The sequence below is a fragment of the Balearica regulorum genome, chromosome 1 (assembly GCF_011004875.1).
Source record: "Balearica regulorum gibbericeps isolate bBalReg1 chromosome 1, bBalReg1.pri, whole genome shotgun sequence".
Classification (NCBI taxonomy): domain Eukaryota; kingdom Metazoa; phylum Chordata; class Aves; order Gruiformes; family Gruidae; genus Balearica; species Balearica regulorum.
The window spans coordinates 121,800,234-121,816,054 of record NC_046184.1 but is presented as its reverse complement, the minus strand read 5'-3'; the positions used below and the strand labels follow the sequence as shown (position 1 = coordinate 121,816,054).

At 37.7% G+C, this 15,821-nt stretch overlaps 1 protein-coding gene across 2 annotated transcripts in view; it reads right to left on the bottom strand.

The window, feature by feature from the left end:
• Positions 1 to 2,303: 2,303 nt before the first annotated feature.
• The window catches only part of TRAPPC10 (trafficking protein particle complex subunit 10), a 45,485-nt gene continuing 31,967 nt past the window's right edge, over positions 2,304 to 15,821 (bottom strand). For both annotated transcript variants that reach the window (XM_075773324.1, XM_075773332.1), the window contains 10 exons: positions 15,032 to 15,546; positions 11,091 to 11,232; positions 9,795 to 9,953; positions 8,419 to 8,648; positions 7,080 to 7,180; positions 6,517 to 6,643; positions 5,514 to 5,684; positions 4,006 to 4,183; positions 3,413 to 3,607; positions 2,304 to 2,599 (listed from right to left, as the gene is read on the bottom strand). In XM_075773324.1, coding sequence (XP_075629439.1) covers positions 2,361 to 2,599; positions 3,413 to 3,607; positions 4,006 to 4,183; positions 5,514 to 5,684; positions 6,517 to 6,643; positions 7,080 to 7,180; positions 8,419 to 8,648; positions 9,795 to 9,953; positions 11,091 to 11,232; positions 15,032 to 15,546 — 2,057 coding nt within the window. In that variant the 3' untranslated portion in view covers positions 2,304 to 2,360. The remainder of the gene's footprint in view (positions 2,600 to 3,412; positions 3,608 to 4,005; positions 4,184 to 5,513; positions 5,685 to 6,516; positions 6,644 to 7,079; positions 7,181 to 8,418; positions 8,649 to 9,794; positions 9,954 to 11,090; positions 11,233 to 15,031; positions 15,547 to 15,821) is intronic.

The following is a 15,821-nucleotide window of genomic DNA, read 5'->3' as shown; positions in this document are numbered from 1 at the left end:
GCGGAGCCGGTACTGGAGCCACCCCCCGGGCAGCCCCAGGGGGAGGGGGAGCGCTGCCCACAGGCGGGCCGCGCTGTTGTGCCCGTCCGGCGTCAGTGGCGCCCCCTCCTCCGCAATGCCGCCCGCGGCCTCCGCGTTCGCTGAGCCGTTCTCGTCGCTCCTCAGCACAGCGCCGTCGGGCCCCCGCGGCTCCCGGCCGCAGTAGGCTCCAGGGGAGCGGGAGCGTAAAGGCCGAGCGGAGCCCGGGCGGCAGGAGGCGCCTGTCGGTGCGGCTCGCTGGGGGAAGCGGGGCCGCTCCACAGCTGGGGAGAGGCGGCTCCCCTGCGGCTGCGGGGCAGCTCTTCCGCAGAGCCACACAGAGCACGCTTTACACCCCTGCTCGAGATACGTCTCCTCAGGTCAGTTTAGAAACTATGCTTCTGTTAAAGTAGCTTCAGCTACAATAGATGAAGCCAACGCTCCTTCAAACAGAAGGAAAACGGGAGAAGTCAAAGCAGCAGAGAAGGTGATTTCTTTTTAAAACATGTATATTTAGAACTGTAACGCTTACAATTTCATTAAACAATCTTAGTACAATGTGTTTAATCTAACAGTATATTACAGAACAATGTGAAAAATGATTTAATAGCAAACCATGAAAATGGAATTCATTATAATACCTGCAGTGTCAAAGTCACTAACTTGTTACCTTTTCCAGTCAAAGAATCCCAGCAGTCATTCGCACTAAATGATGCTTTGGGTTTTATCCAGAATAAAATGGTATGGTTTCCACAGAGAAAGGGCATTCCTTCACAGAAAGAAGATGCATAACAAGAACGTTTTCAGCTAACAGGTCTACTTTATACATATATTTAGACATATTGGGGGTTTTTTAATTAATAATAATTTTTTTAAAAAAATGTTTAGACCAGTGCAGGGTGCCTATTAATTTTTCAACTTAATTGCAGTTCTTTTTTGAAAGAGGGTTTGGTTTTTTCCTTCCCCTTTACAATTTAGCAGAACCTGAGTTTAGAAAAAAACCACCCACACAAAACAACAATGAACTTGTCTAATGAGCAGTTCCTCACTTTAACTTTACTGACAAGTATTTGATATGGGACAGTTTTCCTCTGTGGAGTCTGTTGACAACGCACCATTATAGATCTGCAAGTAGAAAAGGTCATTCTCACATTAAATGCACAAGTTGCAATATCAGAAGCAGGACATCAGAAGGAGTTGTAATTTTTCCAGTCACAGGTGGATTTGCAACATTCACAAAAATTACACTTTTTTTTTTTTACATTTTTTTATATTTACATTTCAGATATAAATAATGAAGTTAAGTTACATGTTTTAATTTTGCTTCACAATTATTCTACATCTGCAAGCTTTCCTATATCAAACCAACCTCTTTCTTCCATCATGAATGCAGAAGTCTGGCCTCTAATCAGCAATAATTACACTAAGCCTTTATGATGAAAGGTTGACTGTTCAAGTATCATATCATACTGAAATTTTTGCCCCAATTTAAAAATTGGGGCAGCAAACCAAGCCACTTAGAAATGGTAATAAAAGAAATTAATCTGGGAACTCAATAAGCCAAATAATTTATTATTAAATTCTATCAATATCTTTCTTTGGTAAGAACTATGCAAGAGGATGACCCAACCCCCACCCCCCAAAAAATCATATAATATGTGACATCACAGTGTCTACTCTGTGAAGGAGAAAGCCTCAAAAAATTAAGGAATTTTGTTCAGTTAAGATTGTTTATAGCAGTAGCTCTTCCATGCATTTAAGTATGCAAACGATGGAAGTTTAATATAAAATTGCAATGGCAGGAATTAACAATGATAAAACCAACAAAACAAAAAACCCAAACAGAAAGCAACTATTACACCAGTGAATGTGCTGTTGTATGCTTTGTTGTGTTTCTGGCACATGTGTGGAAAAGCCTGTAAATTATTACATAAAAATCCAAGACTTGGATAATTATATCATCCAACTCTAAACTCTAGAATATGTAGGAAGCATGAAACAAATCTCTCAGCTGCCAGACAAAAATAAAGAAGTGGTCCAAATATTTGGATTTTTTGTTTGTGTTGCCCTGTGTTGTGATGCAGGATGTGACAGAAGGGAGAAAACCCAATAGCTTACACAAAACATACTAAAGTGGCAATATAAACTAGCTGACACAAGCTTCACTGTACATTTAAATTGATACAATTGTCTGGTGCTTCCATGGCCAGTACATGTCAAGTGCCATAGGTCTCCATAGAGTTAGAATGTTACAACAAAGACTAATCAGGTCATAATCCTTTAAAGTGCTTTCATATCCAGTTTCTAACGGGTTTTGTTTTCTGTGTTTTCATACCGAGTTGTCACGTGATATTGACTTCCAGAACATGGTCGTCCTTGCTGGGAATGACAAGTATTTGCATACCCGTGCTGCAGTTGAAGACCTGACCCGATGAAAAGGATTGCAGACGAGGCATTGGCAAACCTTTGTGTTCCCCGCTAGCTGCAGAATGCAAGCTACCTCTGCTCCTTATGCTGCTGCTGTCAGCTTGATCATCCACATTCTTGTCCACAGAGAGGTTATCATTTTCAATCCAGCTATCTGTTTGAAAGAAAAACCCACAGTTTTGTTCTATGGAGTGATGAAACAACTTAAAAACTCGTTCAGAGCTCAGACGCACAGTCAACTTACCACACGTGAACAGTTACTGATCATCTCTGCTGAGGTAACAGCCTGTGCACACTTTTGGCCAGCAGCAGATGTAAGAGAGTGAATTATATTGGTTTCTAAGGAAAATGTAAGTAGCATTACCTCATATTTGGCACAGACTGGAAGGGTACACACTGGCAGTTCCTGGAGCTCTGCTGACAAACTGTAAGTTGCTTGTACGAGTGAATTCCCACTACAGCTCTGGGACTACTCAACAGTATAGAAAAATATTCTAGGTGGCTGTGGTAATTTAAACTCCTCATCTAATCTGGTTTATATGCCACAAGTTTTCAGCACTTCTTTTATTTCGTACTTAATCCTTTCAAAAACTGGGAAAAAATTTCAAAGCTATTGAAGACACAGTAGATGTGCAGTTTACGGCGATGAAACCGCAGGATTAGAGGGTTATCAAATAGTTTTCACTTGATTATAAATCCAGTGATAACTAATTTGCACGCTAATCTTTAAATGCATTGTTTTCTTATATTTCCTTTATTATTCCTCCTCACAGATTAAGGCTGCAACTCGAATTCAAAGTTCCCATCAGAGTAAGTTTAAAATCAGAACTGTGAGCGAAGGTAAGTAACAAAGACACCTAGGAGTATTTGGTCATTATACTTCCTCGCCTGGCTTTTCTCTTTACGCGAGAACACGGGAGAAGCAGAATCATTTCTGTAAGTAGCCATGTAGTCAAGATAGCTTTACCAGCATCAAGTTGCATGGAGTGAGCAGAATGGTGAGGGAGGTATTTAAACAGTCTGACATCAGGAAAAGGTAGATATCCAGCAAACAGTGGCATCACTTCCATGTGGACTTTGTGAGTTGCTCGAGCTGCTACAGGCATAGATATGACTCCAGAACTTTTTCCACAGACTGCCCAGTTACTACTGTTGTCAACAACTGCAAGAATAAAAAGAGGAAACACTATAAAGATCTTTTCTAAAAAATGGAGACACCCTCAATATAGTTTTAGAGCACTTTTAAAATCAGTATTTTAGCAACATCTAAAAGCCCACCAGCTTTTCTGTCTGAAGAGCTGTGCAAGGTAAGAAAACAGCCCTACACAAAAGGGACCACAGCTGGGCCTCAAGCAAGTATCCAGTCAGTCTGAACAGCATTTGAAGACAGATTAATGAGGAAAAAATAAAAGAGTCTCAGTTTAGCAAAATGAAAACTGCTTCACTGAGCAGTCATACTCACAATACAAGAATATATGCCATAGAAAGCCTGGCAGGTGTCATTATCAAAACAAAACTACTGGGGAATTTTGTCAATATGCTTGAGAAAAATATTCTTACCTTCATACATAAGTTTTGTTGTGCAATATCCATCCGATTCTGTTAATGCTTCATCTCTGTCAACCTCCGAGAGGTCAACAAGTCGGGTAATTGACACCTCTAAAGAGCAGAGTGAGCCTGTTTTACAATACTCTGCCCCCAGTGGTGGAAAAATTTCAGTTTTCACATGATACAATGTCTGTCAGGAAGAAAACAGTGCTGTTATCAAGAAAAAAGGGGCATTTTACTTGTGTTTAAACTGAACTGGACAACTGATACAGTACAGTCTTAACTTTACATTTAACATCCACATCCTATTAAATCTTTTTAATGCAAGACTCAGTTATAAGTAATGTTCACTTCATTATCTTGCTCAGTTTGATGAAATAATCAAACCAAATTTGATTCAATCTATTTTTGATACCAGCAGCAAGCATATCATTTTCCCCTCCACTTCTGTGCTTTATCTCAGCCTTTCAATGCTTCTGAATGGACACCAATCTTCTATTTAGCAAACTTTCATTAGTTTCTTGGCTCCTCACTCTCCAGACACATCACTCAAATTCTGAGTAATACCGGAGAACTCCTTTATCACTCTTACTATCACAGTCCCCAGAATAACGATGCCCAAATTATCAAAGAGCTAATTTTTAATTACTACAAAATTTTATTTCTACCAAAACTCCCCACTGTTCAATGCAGTTAGTTCTCTTTAAAAACTCCAGAAAGATGCTGATACGGGTGCCAGCAAGTGCTAATTACATACCAGTAGGTAAACAAATACCCAAAATATTGCTCAATGCCAGTTTGTAATAAGCAAGGAGAAAACACAGCAACACTGAAGACACTGAAGGATTTGACCAAATGAGGGTCTTCTCATGTTGCTACTTTTTACCCAAGCATCAAAAAGGGTAACACAAGACTGAATTTAGAGATGACATTAAATAATGTTGATAGAATTCCTTTAATAGGAAGTTATATCTAGCCTATAAGCTTCCTAGCTGATCAAAGGAATAAAGTCTTTGTCCATAAAGGGAAAGAAGAAACATTTAAGATAATGGCCTAGAAAACACTAAATATTTCATTAGAGGAGCTCATCTCAAGCACTACAAAAAACAACTCAAATGCTTTCACTAGCAAAGATTTTTTGGAAATTGCAATTTGCTTTGGAGAGCACAGTCTTAAGCCAGCATGGAAAAAGCAGCTCCATAATCTAAGGACAGTCTCCATGGCACAAGCCCAGGAAGGCAAAAACACAGAAAAAAAATGAAGCAAGATGAAGGACGCTTCGTGCAAGTGTTATGTCTTGAAGCCCCCCACCGTTTCCAGTGGCAAGTGTATGATTCCACCATATCACATCAGGCCTGCTTCAGTTCTATCGTTCAACAGACTGGCTTTCCAATGATTCTAAGTAGGTATCAATCTCATTATGTTAACAGAAGTTTTCTAATGTATTGCTTGACTTTCCCTTTCCATATATTAGGAAACCATATTCCATTAACACATGCTATACTTAGAAGAGTACTTACAAAAAAATTTTCCACTTGGAATTCATAAGTGAAGGGCTTCAGGGAAAAAGACTGTTCTTCAGAGGTAGCTGGACAAAAGCTGACTGAAAACAGGCACTGCAAGGAGAGAGGAAGGTCTTTTGTCCACTTCAATTCCCATACAAAGAATATTGATTGCTTACTGTATATGACCTGAAAGAGAATGTTTATAGTGTTAGCTCCTTCCTTCCTCTGAGAAGGAAGTGGAAATGCACATACATATGTTTGTCTGTTCTGATATTAATATAGTTTATAAAAACAAATTACCTCTTTAATGTTAAATAAACCATGAGGGAAAACATGCAACCAAAATAACTAACAGTGAATTTTTTTAACAATGCATATTAATTAAAAGGAAGGATACATTTCACTGTCAGAATCAATGTTTCAAAATTGAACACTTCACATACATCTGAAAAATATTTTATTCAAAAGTCAAATTTAATAAAGATATTAATAATGTTTGTATATAGTTTTCCTAGGTATCAAGGATGACAAATTTAATATCACCTCCAGACAAGGCTGAAAAGAAACTTCAAGGGGACTGTTCTGCAACTTAACTCATTTACAGCTGTATTGAATTGGAAAACAGTCTCTGCCTGATTTTTTTTCCTAAAACCTAGTGACAAACTGCAGCTCTAAGATGAACAAATTAAATGTTAACAGTGACATAAATGATATTACATTTGCATAGCTTTTGTTTAAACAAGTATGTTGTGCTTTGCACAAGGCAAACGGACAAGTTTGAAAACTTATCTAATAATCTTTGCAAGTTTTAGAATTTAATCTGAGATCCATGAGTGTAAATGCCTTCTACAGAATCTTTAAGAATCCCAGTTACTCAGAGGACCTCAAAGGTCTGACCTAACATCAGCTATCAGCCTTACTACAAAATCTATGGGCAGAAGTGCTAATAATTTCACTAACAAGAACTTCCATCTAGCTGTCCTGCCAACCAGCTCATAAACCACTAAGTGAATTTTACCTGTTGAGATTCAGGGTTCAGAGGTACCAACTGCAAATCTGTACAGTCAGCAGAATTTTTTAAGCTGTTGTCTGAAAGCTGGAAGCAGAGTTCTGACAAATTCTGTACACAGACTTGCACATATTTCCTGAAAAACATGACACAGTTTGTTCAACAAAATTTGAATAGTTACATTGAAAGAGTACATGTCCATAAAATCGTTTTCAAAGTGCAGAGCTCAAACAAAACCAGAATGGCAGGTATATTTGTTTCTTTCAATCTATTCCTCAATATTTATGAGTCTGTAGGAACAAGGCTGTAAAACATCCTCTTTCATATTAAACAAAAACAAACAACTACACAGAAATAGGCTCTCTTGGTTTATCTTGTGGTCCTATTTCTAAAATAGCTGAAACCACAAATTTCTTTTATTGTTATGAAAGAACACTTCCAATGGGAAGCTGTGTAAGATAACCAAAGCCCAACTTAAAAAAAAAAAAGGCTGCTATAAATATTACTTATGAAACTCCAGCTCCATATTTTGTAAGAAGAAAGAAACAATAAATACTTAATGAGTACATTACCGTTTGCCAGCTGACAATAAGGAATGCTTGGCATTAAAAGGTATGCAGAATGTTAATGCAATAATAGTGGAGTAAATCGACCAAGGACAATCAATGGTTACCTAAAGGAAAAAGGGAACAAAGTTCTTATTCGTAATGGTCTTTGGGATAACGATTTTGCTTTTCTTCTCATTTCTAAGCAAAACTTTTCTCAGCAAGTATCTATATCTAATGCATCCAGCAGGGGAAGAAGAAGAAAAAAAAAAAAAAAACAAACAACCAACCCACAACAGTATGTCAAAAACTAATCAGACAAAGTATTAGATTTTTGTTTTCTTCTTTCTTCTCAAAGAAGCTTTTCCTGTGGAAACTGACATACCCAGTTCTGAAGACTAGAAATAAAAGGAAGGGGAGTAGAAGAAAGAAAAGATAAAAGGACATCAACAATACCAATAGCATCTTAATTCTATAATCTGGAAATGGTCACTATCAAATAAATTGCTATAAGATCTATTACTGAAATGTCTTTGTAATACTTTAATATATCAAATCCAAGCTCAAAATATTTTTTAAAAAGTAGTTAATGTATATTTAATTTGAAGTGGCACGCTTAACTGAAGAATTTCTCCTGAAGTGAATGCTGCCATTCTTCCAAGCATATTTATTTAACAACCTATTTTTATATGCAGAGGAAAAAAAAATTGTCACATCACATTTTAGCAGTGTTAGCCTTTAGCTATTCCTTTTTACCCAACTCTTCGCACACAAGGATACATGGCAGCACACTTGGTCAGTTTTAACAAGGAGTAACACTGTGAAAGGTGATGGTTTCAAGATCATTTTGCTGTCAGCTGAAGAGCTTCTGTCCATACTGCTTATTTTATTCACCCTTCATAACAAACATTAAGAGGAAAAGTTACCTCCAACTAAATAACATGACAGCTTGAAACACTACAGTGTTAAGTACCTTGACACAGCATACAAATTCTTTGCAAGTGGAAGAAATATCTTTCCCATGAGTCAGAAGGGAGAATTTAAAGATCACCATGCCACTTTTTACAAAGACACAGGTATCCTTCAACCTATATAGGATAGGTTCTGCGAATGTTAGAACATTAAAACTCAGATTACTAGCCAGCAGAACAGTTGGCAATATAGTAAACATAGTGTGTATTTCTGGTTATATTTATGTTTTCTTTACAATTATAGTATTTGCTATGATTTTTGCCTGTACATCTTTAAGGGAAAATTAGTTCAATGCAAGCAGGTTGCCCCCTCATCACCACCACTTCTATCTTGTGAAGTGTATGCCCCTGTGATCAAATACATTTCATAATAAAAATAATAAATTACATCTTACTTTTTGGTCAACAGTAGCCATGCAGTTGTCCTGTTTCTGCTTCTCTCTGTTTTTTCTGTGAACTTCTTTATTTGTAGTATTTTCTTTCTCCACTGCAGGTTCTGTGGCTGATGGCAAATACATGACTTCTAGCTCAAATTCAATCACATGATATGCAGGAGCTACCGGCAAACTGATGCTTGTGATCTTTTCAGAAGACTGAATCCTTAATGATGATTCTGAGATCTTTTCTATAGTTGTGTGGAATGGGGAAAAAAGTAGTTTTAAAACAACTAACACATTCATCCCTTCCCTATTTTCATTTTAATCTGTAACTAAGTAATGAAACTAGCCTAAAAAGCTAAGTGTCATAGAAAAACATGTGGTGCCATAACCATTTCCTAGCAAGACCTCCATGCTTGCAAAAACAATGAGAAACCATGTTGTTTAACTCCACGGTAACCTCTTCAAATGACCTATAATCTCCACATCTTAAATACCACTGCTGTTCACAATTCCCCAGTAGTAACACTCTATCCTTAAACTGCAGGAAGGTAACCACCACATTCCATGTAGTAATCCCTTCCAATGTTCAAGAAAGGACTAAGAGGACAATTTGATAACAAGCTTCAAACTAGCTAAAGAGCTACTTTAGTCCATCATATGACACCCACTGAAGGTTTATACAACATCCTGCACCTCCTTAGTCTCATAATTTCACTTCAAGCAAACTTACAACTTATGGAAACATATGCATCGGTATTCTTGGTCACCATTCAGCATCTATCTTTAAAATACTACACATGGGTGCCTCTGTACAGTCTATTTTCATGTGAATTAGCACTGTTTTTCATGTTCATTAGGATATTCTATTTTCATGCTCGTTCCATTTATGTAAAAGTTGCTCATATTTGAGAACTGAGGAGACTATACAGTACTTATGCTCAGAAAAAAAAAAGGAACTAGGATGTCATGTTTAAATGAAACACTGGCCAAAGGAAATGCTCCATTTACAGAGCACTATGTAAAAACCTACTTCACAATAAAAATGGTCTAGTTAAAACATAGCCCATGTAGTGGTAAGATCACCATGATTCACCTGGAAATCATGACAGATGCTCACTTCAGCAGTCTCACCACACCTACTGAATTTCATCCATGAAATTAAAAGTTGTCCAGCTATATTTGCTGAAAAGTTTATACTACCACTTTGGGGGTGAAAGTTTTAAGACCTTTCTTGCACTGAAGTACTCAGCTGCAAGTCCCTAGAATTGTTCTTAGTAATGACTATTGAAAAAGACAGCGTCAGTGTTCTTAATATTGTAAGTACAGGTTTACTTCAGGATTACTGAATTTTCAGCCACTTAAAGATTATTGATTTTTACTTCATTGCTTACCTCTGGTGTTGGAATAGATCACTGCCTTGCTGTCTGGGTGGTACAGAATAGGCATGGCATCCGCATTACTGAGCTGCAAAGTGTCACCATTCTTCATGGTGTAGTGACCAGTAGTCACTGTGAATTTCACCTTCTGGGGAATGCCGGCCAAAAGGCTATCTGAAGAAGAAAACAGAAACTGTTAACAGATTCCGGTACTCCTCAGTAGATGGTCACAATGCAGTGCTAAGGCCTGTTAGCCATATCCCCAGAAAATTTGTCACACGTTAGGGTATCTTAAAGCGTGGGGTTTTGGTGTCATGCAACACATTAAACCTAGCTCAGATACACTGGTGCGGAGAAACTGGTTGTTTCAACTCCAGTGACCAAAACCACTGTTTCTTGGACAGCTTAGGTTAGCTGGCTCACATACTTTGTGGCTCTGGCAGCACAGAGCTCAGTAAAATACAATAATCCCAAAGAATTGGCTATGCTTTTTGTTAAGTTCTCCAGGTTGTAGACAGCTACGTATTTTTGCACCTATGATGCCAGTCATACCCACATGCTCTGTCTACATAATCAAGGTAACAAGAAAGCCAGTATGCACACAGACTCTCAAATATCTGAATCGCAACCATCCATTTCATAGGAGTAGCTAATTTGATAAATGCCCAATATGCCTGTCCTTCCTTCACTATACTTTGCAACCCCTGTAACAGGATGGGTAGCACAAAATGCGTATTAACTCAAGTACCTCAGTTATTAGCCTGGAAACAAAATCACTATTAATTTCCATTTATAAACTTCAAAAAACTCTACAAGTAATGCTCAGCTGTCCATGTTTCCTGACTGAAACCAATGGATGTATTCAGTATTAACTTTTAGTAAGTTTATATAATCACCTCTAGTAGAGAATCCCAGTCCTTATGTGTTTCTCATAAAAACCAAAGGGACTGCAGGATCACAGAACTAACTAATAAGGAGCTCAGTCCATTACAAATTTAAATACTCACTTCTCCTAAATGGTGTGGCAGCTCAAATCATACCTGATATTTAAGTGATGCTACATGTTCAAATTCATCTTCAAAAGCAACACTACGTGTTTCAGAGCCAAGCACTGGAATTAGTTGTTGAAAACTAGCCATCATTGACAGAGCATGCTTGATGGGTAATTTGAGAAGTGAGAGTTTATTTTAGACTCAAAATTAAGAGTAAGGCAAAAAACATCTGAATAATATTCAAGCCAGAAAACACTTTAGTCCCACGAGAGCAGAACAGAAATCATCAAAACCACTTCAGCACAGCCACTGTACCTACCAGTCATCGGTTCCACTTTCAGCTGGGGCTCCTGAGCATATACATCATACTGCACAATTGGGTAAATATGAAGAAGGACAAACTGTACTTTTCCCACTGAAGTGCACAGTTGCCTGAGCGTGTATGTCCCAGGTTCTTTGGCCTTTGAAGAAAACATTTGAATGGATTTTTCAATTTAGGAAATACTTCAAGAACAAACCCTCTACTAAAGAACAGCATGTTTTCAGCTCGTTTTCATCAGATACTTCGCATTTGTAAATTAAAACAACAGACTTGTTCTCTAAGTGACAAGATTTTCAAAGGCACACCTTTTGCCCCATTAAGACAGAAGCTCTATAGTGCTGGCTGATTCAAGAAACGTCATAAGTAACAAGTAACAATAATCAGAGTAACTAATTTAGTAGCTATGCTGTCAAATTCTTATTTTGGGGTGCTTTTTGTCTTGTTTGTCGGGTGGGTTCCCCCCCCCAACTGCCACATACATTAAAATATAATTATATTTATTAAGTACTGAAATGATATAGCAAGCAGTGAAACGCTTATTTGGCTAACAGTCATAAAATCCTACAACACTTATATACGGCACAGCTTTCAGCTGAAGCTATCAATTTCACACACTCCCCACTCCACACCCTGTGTGAATGCTTACGAAAAAGTAATACATACATACTTAATTTCAAACTCTTCCCTTATTCTGAATAATGGAATTCTGGATGTTTTTTGATAACATTATAAAAAACAAATCTGTAACATCTGCTAGTATATTTATTCTTAATTCTATTTGCTCTTAGCTACTACTGCTACGGAATGGGAAACGTTTTCTTTTTCCATGTGCCATTTTACCAAGTGTAATACATAAATATTGATGCTGGGTATAATTAAATCTAAAGAATAAGATTAGAAGTTATGGAGAAAAGCTGTAACAACTTAACATTCAAACCTCACTTACACAATTATTTACAAAGCAAATCCTGACTGAAAGTCAGTATTATGCATTTTGACATTAAAGTCACTAACTTTTATCCCCTGAATACTTTATAAACAGAAAAGCATGAGTAAAGTCTTTCATTTTTTATATATATATATAGATATATACACACACACACACTTTAAACCTCAACATGGGATGGGAATATCAGTCTGAAGAATTTAGGTACTGCTTTCTGATGTCTTTTAAAGCTTGAAAAAATACACTGGAAGACTGATATCAGTATAAATAATGCTAATCATCAGTCTGAGATGTACAGAGAGAATGAAACTCCCTCTGCATCTTAGAAGCACAGTCATTCCTCTTTCTGCAAAAGTAATGCAATTAAGCGTTACTGTAAGAAAATTTAGAAAACAAGTTGACAGTAGTTTCTATCCTCTGGTCAGCTATGCAAACCAGTAGAAGTGACAAAGTATACTACTACAATGATAATGGATTTTTAGTAAATATTTTGTAAATACTGCAGCTCAAATCTAGAGAAGCTTTCATCATGTTATCTAGTAATACACTATCAAAATTATAACGTATTCAGATTTTCCCTTTAAGGACAGGTAAGGCACGCTTTCAACAACTGTATAAAGATAAGTAGGATTCACACTGAGCAGTCTTCCCATCCAACGTTCTTTCAAGAAAGAAAGGTTGGGAAAAAGAGGTATAAGCATAAGGCTGTCCATCCTCCTATAGCCACCAGAAGCATGCAGAACGAGGCAAATTTAAAGCAGAGCTATATCTAGCTTTTCATCCATATATCTTCCATGGTTTCAGATTGCTCCCTGATCCCACTAACCAAAATGCCTGCTCAGAACAGTGTCCAACAGCTTTCTTCTAGTAAGGCTCCTTCACCTGAAATCCAGTTCTACATACATGTGAATTTATTTTACAGAAAACTACATTGGCAGCCACCAAGACCTCTGACATCTCCAGATCCTATTAACTTGTCCCAATCCTTTCAAAGAATGAGAAACCTAAAAAATTAGGTCAGTAGGTAGTTCAAATGACATTATTGTCATTTCACATTGTATCATCAGGGACTTGAACTCAACTTGCATCTTGAGATACTGGCTATCCACGCAGGTTCCACAACGTGTGCGTGCACACGTACCAAGCAGATCTCTCTAGTGCTTTCTGCTACAGCGCTGAAGGAAGGGAAAGCCAGAGTAGGTAAGCCTATACAAAGTTTTGCTCTAAACAAAGTTCTATGACAAGATAGAAATTAACAATTACAAAAAGGAAAAAGAGGAGAAAGTTAAAATCTCAGGTGTGGACCACCTAAAATATGCTAAGAATGCTAAAACCCCCTCCTGGCCAGCTCTGTCTAGCTATCAATTTTTAATCATCAAAAGCAGATATCTAGATTCTTATTTCAAAATTGGTTTAAAAAGATGACCAAAATAGGACCAAAGCTAATTTAAACCAATTAGAAAATGGCAAAGCTAGTAGGCATATATGCCACATGTGACTGCAAAACACTTTCTCTCTTCATAGCATCCATAGTCTTTCCAATATACAGGCTGGATAATGCTCAGAAAGTGAAGCAGCTATGAAACACCTGCTATATCCCTCATTGTGCTGCCCCATCTCTTGTCAATCATTCAGATGATGCACTGAATTTTTCACTCGAATTTTCCCTACACTGATGTTCATTACTGTAGCACTGAACTCTACTAAGTACTTCCCTATGAAGGGTTAAAGGTGGGGAAGGAGATAGAAATTATTTCTTAGAAACCCAAAGAACAGAACAACATCATAATTGAGGCCAGAAGTTCCTACTCCTGGAGTGCCAAACAGATGGTGAAGTCTCACTTTTGAAAATGCTTGGCATTTCACTTCCTAGGACTAACTTGGCAGGTAAATGCCTTTCCCCATTTCATTAAAACAAGCAAACAAACCACAGATCAGCAAAGTACAAGGCCACAGAATGAGTGGCAGTTTAAGAAAAAAAAATAAACCACCAAAAAACCCCACCACCACAACCAACCAACAGAATTGGTACTCAAGGCCTGCTTATTTCCAGTTACTATGCACCTAGTAGTAACGCACCGCGATCAGAAGTGATAAGCACTACAGCCCTTAAATATTTCAGTAATTACTGGCAGTGTCAGTACTTAGCTTTCTAGGGGAAGAATGGGAGGAAAAAAAGGATTTCTCCAAGTATTAAGTTCACTTAGAGTGCATATGTAAGTTGGGAATTGAGGGAGTTTCATACACATATGCCATATTCTATGTGGCAGTAGCAGGACTGTAATCCATTTTCTGAGGGTGGCATTGAGATGGTGACACTCTGTTTTCACAGATGTTTGTTCATGCAAATTTAGTCTTCCTGTACCACAGAATCCTTGTGTTCTTGTTTTCTCATTCCCTACGTCATTAAGATGAATAATGGGGGCAATTTTAATTCTGACATCTTCTAAATTCAAATATTTGAAGCTGAGCTTAACTTTGTCATACTTCTTGCAGGCAGGTTTACTACACCCACCACGTGAAAAAACATTCTACCACCCTCCACAGGGAAGAACAGGCTATCAATTGAATTTAACCACAGTCACTTCTTAACAACTAGAAAATGCACTCCCATCAACATTTTGAAATATTATTCTGAATGAGCTCAACAGTTAAGGCAGACTTCATGAGCAGTAAACTACCTTGTATATGAATTTACCAGTTTAATTTCTGGCAGCAATAATCAAGATGTTTAAAGTAAGTTTTGGAAGGCTGACTCAAATGATTGCAAACAGGAAAGTCACCTGTGCATTTTGGCACAAACACAATAGCCTTCTTTCACGGGAAGTTAAGGTCTAGAACAGTGAAAGGAAAGCCACAAGAATGGCATCACCCAAACTGTAACAGGAAGCACTACAGGTACCACTTGCCAGCACTATGCTCTTCCTCAGCCAGTGCCTTTCAGTTGTTCTTTTGTGAGTGCTACATTCACTCAACTATAAAAAAAACATACCTGAGTATTGAATGTTATTTTATTGACCCCTGGTTCCAGTATTAAGTTGTTGCATTTCAAGACATGAGCCCCATCTTCTAAAGTCACCCCTGAGGGCACATCCAGTGAACTGCTGCTCTCTTGCCTTCGTAGTAGCATGTGCACATTTTTGCAGATAATTCCTGCTGTGTTCAAAGAGTTATCCGAGGGACTCCGTTCATACATTTCATATAGCTCCAGCGCTGGCAAGTTGTTTCTTGACAAAGGAAAGCCTGCAACTTCATTTGGAAAGCTGATAACACCATTGGAAGTTTTGTGCTTAGTCAGCCACTCGGCTGTTTTTCTGTAACTATTTTTTTCGATGCTGAAGTGAACATGGATAGCAATCTGATCCACTTGGACAGGGATGGGCATTTGGCTCACCAAAGTCAACTCAATAGACAACTTTCCACCCACATGGACAACAGCATTTGGAGGGTCAAAATGTAGAGTTTTCAACTGTGCAAAGGAGTGCATAGGCAATATAACCTTTTGACCTGGAAAGATAAAAAATTTTATTCTTCTCCACTGCTGCTGGAGATCAGCAAACCTTTTCTCTTAAAAATTTACCCCTTAGAATTAAATGTATGAACAACTTTTCATAATTAATCCTTTCACAACAAAACAATACTTTCATATTTTAGTTTTATCCTGCATAGAAATGAGGCTTAAAGATGCTGAGATTTGTCTTCTTACAGTTACATCTCTAAAATTTTAGTACTCAGGGTATTAAAGACAACTAAACTAAGAGTATAGTGTCTATGCAGAAGTT